Raw genomic sequence first — 11,102 nt, forward strand, 5'->3', positions numbered from 1 at the left:
TGTTGTGGTCACAACAAAATTTTAACATCAGGATGGGTGACAGAGATGACATAGGCTGCCCTCCATTAGGTGGGGACCACAAGTACAAATTCTGTCCACAGAGCATCACTCCAAATGTGCTCAGCTGCTGGGTTTGCCAGATCGAGGAAGAAAGTGCTAGTGGAAGTCTTTTCAGCCAACCACATGCCCTAACATCATTCATTTCTCCAACAAAAACATACTTCTAATGTCCCCTGTGATAACTAATAAGCCCTCTGGGGCAGATGGAGATAAGACTGTTGGAAACCCTTGTCTTGGTCCATTCTGGACCAATCTAAATTGCGGATTAGGATTCTTTACATGTTAACCAACAAATGCTGACTCATCTCACTATGGCATAGATGAAAGTAAAGTATAATGTAGTTATTACCTGGTTTGCCCATATTTTAGGTCTGTCTCCCTTTAATCCCCAACAACTGTCCTGAAGTCACAATGAGTAAAAATACAGCCTAGGTTAAACAACATGCTTGCTACATACATGCAGCTTCCATTCAAATCCTCTAGCACCTCCCAGCCCCTCTATTGTCCTAATGAGATCACCACCATTGCATTCTCCTGCAGAGAAATATAAGAGCCGCCACTGCTGATATCCAAATTCAAATGATTGATTTCCTGGTGGCCTGGAGGTAGCTACTTGGATCCATGTAGAGTAGCTTCTGCGATGCATCGCCTCAGGAATGGAAATCTTGTTTCTGAGCTGCTGGGAGTTCTACTAGAAGCCGTCCTCACTCACCGGCTCTCTCAAGGAACTCCCCAGGCTGAACACGGCTACCTCATAGAAGGTTATAGCCCAAGGTTGCAGTTGCTGGGGCAGTTCACATCCAAAGACTGATCAATCCTGGGATATAATGGTCTGGTTCCCTTGCCACCCCACCTCTGAAGGTCCATCCTGGCTCAGAGCTCCCGCCTTCTCCCCGGCTCAATCCCGCCTCCTTCCCCTTGCCCACAGGTGTTGTTCCCAAGACCTCCCCAGTAAACCTCCCACACACTAACCTCCATCTCAGAGTCTGCTTCACACACTCATTTGGAACCATCTACTCTAGCATTATGGGCTTGCAGGTGTCCGTGCTTCCTTGCAGCACGTGTAGCATACCCACACAGAGGCACTCTGCAAGCATCCTGATACACAGGAACCCATGGTATAGCACCAAACAGGTGTGGCTCCTCTGGGCTCCACTCCATCAGCACAGTCTCTTCTGGGTATGGCTGCGTTCTGCCTCAGGACCCTTGTGTCTAAGTTTTGATCACTTACTCAATTGTTCAAAAGATGATCTTTAAGGACTATGCCTTATATTTAGTTTTCATTTGTACTGAAGTTGCACATGCACTTAGTTGAAAGAATCAAATAATTCTACAAAGGTTGGCAGAGACTGCTGACTGAGTATTTGCATCACTTCTCACCTTCTTCAACAGCAGAACTCCAGGGTTTCAACTGAGCACATGGCCAGCAGCTGCCCCCACGCTTCACAGCCTCCTCGCAGTTCTGGGCCACGTGCCCACATTCTAGCCAATGGCTGCCGGCCCTCGGGGCCTGTTCCTGTCAGGTAGGCACGTGTGCTCGCCTGACCCATTCTCCCTTCCTGTGGGCTAGGAAGACAAGAACTAGAACAGCTGCCTCAGTCCCAGAGAAGGAAGCCACATTTTGAGGGTCACAGAGATGCCCTTCCAAGCCAAGTTGCTTCTCTTCGGACCTTATCAAACAGCAGGAGCTTACACCTATCCCATGTAAGCCTCTGTACTTTGGGGTCTTCTTGCTAAAGCAGCTTGACTTGTACTTTCATCCATATTGCTAGCTTAAGCAAACCAAGAAACAAGGACCGTCCTCTCCATCCTCTTTTCTTTTTTCCAGAAGCAACCATGATATGTTTAAATAATATACTTTTATTTGGCATTTCATATTTGATGAAGTTGAACTTAAACCTGCCTTTTGATATTTTTCTGTTTTTATCATATCTACAGAGACTCTTCTGTTTCTCCTTTACCACCATCTTCTATTTTCAGTAGATGGTACTACTGTTTTACACAATCTTATTTCCTCAATCTTTATCTGGTAATGTCTGTTTTGCTTTTTTTTTTTTTTAAGGGTTTTTCTGGGTATAGAATCTATCCTTGACAATTTTTCTGTGAACCTCTCTGAATCTGTCATCCCAATGCACCCCAACCTTCATTATTTTTTATGAGAAATCAGCTGTTAATCATTTTTATCTTCTTTATGTGATAGAATACTTTTCTCACTTCTTTCAAGATTTTTTTTCTTGGCTTGTTCTTTAAATAGTTTGCTTAGGATGTTTTTAGGTGCATATCTTTTTTTTGTTTGTTTATCTTGCTTGGTTTTTTTGTGGGCTTTGTTTTGTTTTTTGAGTTTCTGGATCTATGGATTAATGTTTTTCAAATATGAGAAATTTTTGGCCTGTATTTCTTCAACTATATTTTCCTGCCCTTTTATCTCCCTCTTCTTCTATTATTCCCTTTATGCATTTGTTGGTACATTTGATGTTACCATGATCTCTGAGCCTCTGTTTTTTTTTTTCAGTCTCTTTTTCTCCATATGTTCTTCAGGTTGAGTAATTTCTGTTGATTTTTCTTCAAGTTCACTGATTCTTTCTTCTGCCATCTCAAATCTACTCAATTTTCATTTCAAATATTGTATTTTTCAGCTCCCAGGTTGTCATTTGGTTCTTTTATCTATTTTTTACCTCTCTAATGAGATTCTTTGTTCATTAAATCACTAGCATCAGTTTTCTCAAATACTATAAACACACTTCCTTTAATTTTTGAATATGTTTATGAAGTCTTTGCTAAATATAACATCTAGAGATACTCAGGCAGTTTGTATTGAATGCTTTTCCTCCTTAGTGAATTATGTTGAAATCACATCAACTAAAGCAATTTAATAAGAGTAGACTTAGAGAAGACTTGTAAACTTTTCAAAGCTATCCATTCAAAGCTATCAGAATGCCAGCATTTCACCTTTTTATCTATATGTTATTTTAGTGAGTGATATTTTATTTTTAGATACTTTTATATTTGTTTACATTCATTTTAAAGTAAATACTGAGTTATTTTAATCCAGCCAGTTGCAAGCATATTTCTTAGTGTAAGTGTCTAACATTTTAATGTAGTATGTTGGAATATAGATGATCTTCAGATGGAAAAAATAACATGTTGTTATGGACATGAAGATTTGGAGGATTGAGGATTTTATTTCTATGCATATTCCTTTCTGTCCCCATTCTGTCACAGAAAAATCCCTGTTTCAGTCAGGAATATGATATTTCCTCCTCTTTCACAACAGAAACTTAATTGAGTTATATATAAGTGCTATGTTGTTTTCTGAACTATTTCAGTCTTGTATTAGCACGACAATATAACGGGTAGCTAAAGTAAAGATGGCAAAGGTAGTAAAGACAGATTTTATTTGGCACTGTTGCAATAGGCAAGAGCAGTTTCAGCAAAACTGAGCTCAACTTTCAATACAGCAAGACAGCTGGGGAGTTATAGCCAGCAAGCAGAGGAGTGGTTCAGTGGGTAGAAAATTACCAAGAGCAGACATCAAGGGTAGGAGGATTCTTGCTAAAGGCAGGCCAAGCACTTAATACATCCAGGATGGTGAATGAGAAATTTGATCCGATATCAAGAGTAGGAGACTTAGTATTTTTACTAAAACTGGGCTTCGCAGGCCCAGGACTAGGCCTAGCCAAAAGAGGGCTCCAGGACCCTATAGAATTTGGCTAAAGAGAGTGTCTTTGACACAGCAAAAGGAAAAGGCAGAGGAAATTATTAGCTATTTTTAGAAAAGCAAATACTACAATCTAAGCTACCATACTGATTTGTACTTCAAGTTCTGAAGTGGCAATTGATATTACCAGAACACAGGCCACACGTTTAATTGATGGAGATTTTGTCCACATTCTACAGTGATAATTCCGATGCACGCAGAGCACAGCCTGACCCTGACATAGGGGACAGGGGGCATATCTACCATAAAAGGAGGGCCCGCCACGTATCTCCTCATTGCAAGGGGTCCTCTGGGTTCCCCTTATTTATGAGGAGGAAAGTGAGGCTTAGCCAAGGCCGTCACCCCTCTCCCTCCCCATGGGGTGGACGCCGACGAGCTCTAAAGAAGAGCTTCTTGAAGCCAGCCGGCGTAACGTAGCTGCGCGGGTCGGCGTCCAGCCCCGCAACCCCGAAACCAGCAGCCACCGTCAACTTGCCGCGAGAACAGCCTCGCCCGCCCGCGCCCCGCGCCTGCGCACTCCGCGCCCGCCCCGCGCCCTTCTGGGAAATGTAGTCCGGCGTCCTGGGCTGCAGGCGCCCAGCAGCGTCCGCCGCGGGCGGCTCCCGCTCCCGCCGAAGAGGGTGAGTGCGGAGCCCACGGCGGAGACTCACGGTTGTGGGTCTCGGAGGCCCCCGCAGGAGCAGCCCAGGACTGCGTGGTGAGGCCCCTTCGGCCTGAGGGGTAGGGCCGGCCTCTGCCCCTGCGGGGCCCGGGCCACCGAGCTCCAGGTGCACCCCTTGTCAGCCCCGGGAGCCAGGCCGCGGTGAGAACACCGAGAGCTGAGACTGTCCCCCGACGCGGTTCTTCCAGCTGCCCCAGAGGGCGCCGAGGGCGAGTCACCGCCCGGAGCAGCGAGGGACGGGGACTTGGGGCGGCGGCCCCGGGCCCGAGGGGTCCGTGAGGGGCCGAAGGCCCTGGGAGTCGCTCGGACCCTGGGTTCCTCCCCGTGGGCTTTGCCCCGGCACCGCGCATCCCAGTCCCGGGACATGCCGCCAGCGTGGAGGGAACCTGCCCCTCGGAGGTCTCGGGGGATGCGGGACCCGAGTCGGCGGTCTCCCTGCCCTCTGTATATCCGCGTCTCGGCCCCGCCTTCTGGTTTCCGATTCCACGCGACGCTGGCGTGGGCTACGCCTGACCCGTCTCTCCGCAAGAATGGGGAGGCCAGCCCCGTGCAGATTTCTACTTGAGGAAAATTTTTTGTGTAAGCAATTTCTTTCATTTAAAAGTTCAGTATAGGGCAACTAGAAAACTCATAAGCAAAATCATTCAAAGTCTGCATGTCGGCGTGTATAGGTGTATAAACATAGAAGTACTTTTTTAACAGAAATATGAATAGCAGTATCCTTTTCTCCATTTACCTTTTAAAATTGAGTCATGAAATGCACTTGGTAAGGTATTTGAATTGCACAAATCTTAGGCTCCATAATTTTTAGCGGTGTGACCACCATCAAAGGAAGATAGAAAATAAACTTTTAAAAAAATTTAATATGTGGAAACCATCTACTTATACCAAGTTTTAAAAACAGCTATGTCATTTTAATGAGTGGGGGAAAGTATGGCTGTGCCATAATTTAATCCCCTTGTGTACTCTCGGGTTTTTATTTTCACTGTTATCAACAATATAAGTTATCTGGCTATATGCATCTTTGCATTCTTGTCTGATTCTATAAATCTCTTAAAGTGAAATTTCTAGGTCAAGGGTACAGCAAGGCTTTTGATACCTCCTGCCTTACTCCCTCCAGAAAAGTAGCAGTTGATATAGACGCTTGCAGTGTAGGAGTGCCAGGTTGATCACATCCCACACCAGCTCTGGAGTGTTAGTATTGTCTTGAACTTTTCTGAGAGATGCAAATGATAGGGTTGTTTAAATTTGCATTTTGAACACTGTGAATATCTTCATGCAGCTTGCATTTTGTTTTTTAATTTTGTATCTGGTACACAAATGTGTTTCCTGATCATTCAGAAATGTTACATGTTCATATGGTCAGACATGAAAACTTTATCTTCATGTTTGGGTCTTTGACATCATTGTTAGGAGGGCTTCTGTTCCATGAGATCATAAAAATGTTCATGTGTAGTTTCTCCTAGTACTTTATGTGTAAATTTTTATTCTTTTCCAAATGGTAAGCCTTTGTTACAAGTTATCGAATAATTCATCCTTTTTTCACTGATATGAAGTGTCATTTTTTATATCCTGAATTGTCATATGTAAATTTTCTCTTGAACCATTTATGTTGGTAGAATTTTAGTTTGTGCCATCTATCCTTTTCCCTGTTGGGCTGTAACATCTGTGAGGGCAGTTTGATCTGATTTACAGCTGTATTTACCCTCACCCATTGGAATGGTGCCTGAGACACAGTAGATAGTCAACAATATATCTGGTGAATAAGTGGTTCTGCCTACACAGTAATATTTCGTTCTAATGAATGTAGCTTTATAAATTTTGGTGGGCAAGTTCTCTCTCATCAGTATTCTTAAAAAAAAAATCCCTGGCTACTGGAGGACACATTAACTTTAATAAATTTTTTCCATAACTAACTTTAAAGAATTCTTACTTAGGTGTAACTTGGTGATAGTTCATGCCTATAATCCTAGCACTTTGGGAGGCCAAGGCGGAAGGGTTGTTTGAGGCCAAGAGTTTGAGACCAGCCTAGGCAACATAACAAGACCCCATCTCTACAAAAAATAAAAAAATAAAAAAAATTAGCCAGGCGTGGTGGCATGTGCCTGTAGTCCCAGCTACTAGGGAGGCTGAGGCAAAAGAATCACTTCAGCCCAGGAGTTCCTGGCTGCAGTGAGCCTTGATCATGCCATTGCACTCACTCCAGCCTGGGGGACAGAGCAAGACCCTGTCTCTTTTAAAAGAAAAGTGATACCTTAGAATATTGAGACATCTTATCTAAGAATATGGCATGTCTCTCTGTTCATCTTTAAATAAGCTTAATAAATACACTTAATAAGTAAAAATTGTGGTTTTCTTTATGTAGATGCCATGCATGTCTTTTTTAGTTTATTTTTCACCGTTGCAGGAGTCTTGTTTCTCACGGCCTCTTTCCTTCCTTCAGCTCTGCTTCCTCTGGATTCTGCCTCTCCCCTAGAAAGGACCCCACAGGAAGGAAGGAGAAGACAATGGCTGCTGGGCCTCTGCCATTGGGAGCTCAGGTGAGCTCATTTTCCTCTCTCAAACCTGTGTCTTACTCCTGTGCTGTGTGTGGGCTTCACTGCAGAGGACAGGTTATTGAGGTACTAGAATGTTGGATATTCTTCACAAAGCTTTCCTCGGTGTCCCTCACCTCAGTTCCCAGCTACCGTTTATTCAGTCAGCTAGATACCCTGACCTGCTGAGTTCTTGGTGTGATTCCAGGGTCAGAAAAGGAACAAAAACTATATGAGAGCTGGTCCTAGTGCTGGTAGGGCCTATGGACTCTAAGGGATCATAAAAGAGGACACATCTGTTCAGATACAGTGACGATGATTGCACAGGAATATAGTAAGAACAGGTGTGGTTAGGTTCCCAGATTATCAGTGCTCCAAGACTGAGGGAAGAGGGTGATCAGGGTGGCAATCAGGAGAAGCAGGGAATGTCACACATCTCAAGGGCTGGGAAGGGATAACTGGAAGAGATTTACTATAATGGAGACAGTGTCCCAAGTTTAAATCCTGACTCCACCATTTAGTAGCTGCATTGTCTTGGGCAAGTGGCTTGACTTCCGTGAGCATCAGTTCCTCGTGCTTACAACATCAACTGGGTGTCTTCTGTATACTTAGCATTGTTAAGAATTTCAGGGCTGAATGCAGTGGCTCATGTCTATAATCCCAGCTACTTGGGAGGCTAAGGCAGGAGGATCACTCAAGCCCAGGAGATCAAGACCAGCCTGGGCAACATAGCAAGATCCTATCACAAAAAAAAAAAAAAAAAGAATTTCACATGTTTGTTTCATTTAATAATACCTACTTCATAGTTTTGTTGGAAGCTCAAATAAAATAATGTAAGTAAAAAGTGCCTGCCATGGTTCTTGCAGTGTTGAAAGTGTTCAGTAAGTAGTAGGCACTCCTAGTATTATCCCAATGAAGGGCTTGGTATTTAGAATTCTAGAGGGGGGGCAAATGTAGCTATAACTGTTAGTGAGACATGCTTGGCTGGAGTAGAGGGAATCAGACAGGTTGGGGCCAAGTGCCAGGAAGGAAGAGTTTGTATGGGGTGGTGGCCATGAGGGTAGAGGAGGAGGAGATCAGTCTGAGGAATTTTGATAAGGGAGTTGGTACTATCAGAGCTTTTCTAGGAAAAGCCGTATCTATCAGATAGAGGAAATCAGGGAGCTGGGACAGTAGGGAGGATTCCAGGCTTCTCCGAAAAAGAAAATGAGAAATCCAGGGACTTGGCCCTAGGTTCTGGTTTTTTAAGGTTAAGTTTACTTAACCTCGTTTTCTGCAGTGTTGAAGGACTTAAGGTGTTTTCTCTTTTCATAAGATTTTGTATTTGGGTTCTCTTGTTTATTAGGGTTACTTGTTTATTTACCAAAGAAACCAGTTTACTCAGGATTCTGTACCTTGTATTATATTTTTAGTTTTTTGCATTTCACGATATATCTTGGAGGCCTGACTCTATCAGTACATCAAGGGCTATTTTCTTCCCTTATGTGGGTACAACCTAATTTATTTAACCAGTCCCTGATGGGCATTATCCTAGACTCTTGGTGTCAGTCAGCGACAGACATTTCTTCACTTTTGCTGCTGCTTCTCTGAATTACTGATTGATCACTTGGAGCTGTACAGCAGATAATGGGAAATGAGTGACTAAAATGTCGAGAAATAAAACGTAATTGTTAAATAGATGTTATTATAAGCTGTAAATTGAATGGAATTATGAAGTATAGTAATAGATTTGGCACATATCAATGCAACATGAAAGCCATTTTCCTTTCTCATCTTTTTTCATAGTTTTATTTTTCCTTTACTGGCCAGTGATGTGACATGAATTGCCCAAGTATGACTTTTATTTGCCTTTAAATTTTATCATATTTTTCTGAATATAAATATTAGGTATATTGTCTAATCATATCTTATGGCCTTTTTAAAAATGTATGTTTTAAGAAAAGATATTTATTATTTAGACCACTGTAATTAGTCCCATAAGAACAATATATACCATGTTTCTTTAAAAGGGTCAATTTCCTTTCAAACACAAGAACTATATAAAGCAATACTGTAAATGCAAAACAGTGGTCACATTACATATCTGCAGGCTTAATCATTGCAAATATATTTTTTTAATCTTATGGCTAGATATTTTCTCTGAAACACAGTGTTAGCACTTAGACAAGATATAGCTGAAACAGAACAAAAACTTTTTGTTCATGCTAATTTTAAGTTTGAATCTGTGATATGTCCTATTTTAAAATGTATTGCCTCTAATTGCTTTTATGACAATAGTTTAGGCAGACGAGCTTCTCCTTAGCCACCAAAAGTAGACAACTCTTGTTCCTTAATTTTATTCTTCAGTCTTATGTTCTCTGTTTCTAATGCTAGGACATAGCTATATCAGGACTGATGTTTTACAGTTTTACTTAAAAACACTTAAACACATACAGACCAAATTAATACAGCTCAGATATAACTAGTAAAGTACAAAAGAGAAATTGTGTCTGTGACAAAGGAATAAAAAAGTCTTGGTAATTTTAAGCATAACAGACTAAGTTCTTTATTTAAAAACTTTTTTTTTTTTTTGGTTTTAAAGGGAAAAACACTAGTTGCTACATGAGTTTGGTCTTAGATTTAGTCAGACAATAAAATAATGAGACAAAAACACAAGACTTGTTCCAAAGTCACAAAATGACATTGTTGAGTCTACATTTTTCTCCACTTTTTTTGTGTGTATGTGGAAAAAATACCTTAGCATTCAATACTAGAGAAAATATTTTTCGCTAGTAACAGAATATTTATATAGGGGAATATTGCTATGATCTTCAAACAATATAAAACTAAATTTACAAAAACATGGAAGGCCAAGTATAAGCAATCTGGTATTTGCTTCAGTGTCCAATACCATCATAATTATCTCTAGCATAAAGGGAAGAAGTTATGGATCTCAAGTATCTTCAATAACTGCCAGTATAACTTGTACTACTGTCCTTCTTTGAGAGATACCTTTCCCAATATTTGTGATTTAGCTCCAAAAAGTCATCTAATTTTGCTATGCCTTTAGGTACTGAGTTAATTTTAAAAGTGCTTTGACTTTATCTCGATTTAGGTGTGAAGATAAAAGGCTTTATCTTTAGTCCAATCTGTGGGTTCATTAGAAAATTTCTTCCCATATCATCAAAAATAATGGTGGGTTTTTTGCTACAAAACTCCAAAAACCTTCGCCATATAACACTAAGAGGTTTTATGTCTATTAATCCTCTCCTTGCAATATGTGCTTATTGCAGTAGCACTGTCCAACATGAAAGTAATCTTATAATTTGCATTTGTGCTCACTCCCAGCTCTTTCATTTCAGCTTCAATCCGCTTCATATTTGTTGCAGACCAGATAAGAATGTCGTAGTCCTCATATGCAGATGTTAGGAATTCATGAAGACATGGCCACATTGAGTCTACCCCAGTCTCTTTACAAGACCTGCAGTCAAATAATGTATAATCAATATCTACTACCAATAGCTTTTTCCCTTCCCTGGGATGATTTGAAATTTCTGCTTTGTACTCTTTTACTCTGCGAGAAATTTTCAGTAGATTTTCTTCCCTATTTTCTACTTCACTTACTTCATTTTCAATATCAAAGTCATTGACAACATCATCATTGTAAGGGGGGGATCTAAGACATCCTCCTTGAACTTCGAGTCCAGGTAACTTTTGGCATTATGGCAGCACTCCTGTAAGGGTGTTGAGGAGCTGAGATGTAACACAGTTTCCTGTTCTGAAAGGGTGGTCACTGAATATTCCTGTCTGCCCCATTTTATGAAGATAGCAAGAGCCATTCTTGAAACATATGCGGAAGCAGCTTTCCTTTAGAAAAAAAGTACCTGGAACAAGGCAGGGCCAGGGCAGTGGATGCACAAACTGGCCACAGTGGAACCAAAGGTGACCAGAAATCCTTTTTTAAAAATTTAAAGGCTATGAGATATAATTCCAGGACTCCAACCCTCAAAAACAACTATGTGTATATTCTTTCAGCTTTTTAAAATACCTATATACATCCTTTGCCCATTTTTATATTGGGTTATTTATGTATAAAAGAGGCCTTTTACATAACGTGCATAGTATTCCTTTGCCATGAGTTGCCAATATC

The 11,102-nt window shown here is 41.2% G+C and overlaps 1 protein-coding gene and 1 pseudogene across 5 annotated transcripts in view; one reads left to right on the forward strand and one right to left on the reverse strand.

The window, feature by feature from the left end:
• The first annotated feature begins 4,373 nt into the window (after positions 1-4,373).
• ZFP2 (ZFP2 zinc finger protein) overlaps positions 4,374-11,102 on the forward strand; it is a 33,791-nt gene continuing 27,062 nt past the window's right edge. For 3 of the 5 annotated variants that reach the window (XM_012649972.1, XM_012649973.1, XM_012649975.1), the window contains exon 1: positions 6,900-6,979. In XM_012649972.1, coding sequence (XP_012505426.1) covers positions 6,947-6,979 — 33 coding nt within the window. In that variant the 5' untranslated portion in view covers positions 6,900-6,946. Of the gene's footprint in view, positions 5,019-6,882; positions 6,980-11,102 lie in introns of those variants that run through there. The other 2 variants (XM_012649974.1, XM_012649976.1) reach the window with 2 other exon arrangements.
• LOC105814848 overlaps positions 9,916-11,102 on the reverse strand; it is a 4,021-nt pseudogene continuing 2,834 nt past the window's right edge.

This window comes from Propithecus coquereli, unplaced genomic scaffold (genome assembly GCF_000956105.1).
Source record: "Propithecus coquereli isolate 6110/MARCELLA unplaced genomic scaffold, Pcoq_1.0 Scaffold308, whole genome shotgun sequence".
Lineage (NCBI taxonomy): Eukaryota > Metazoa > Chordata > Mammalia > Primates > Indriidae > Propithecus > Propithecus coquereli.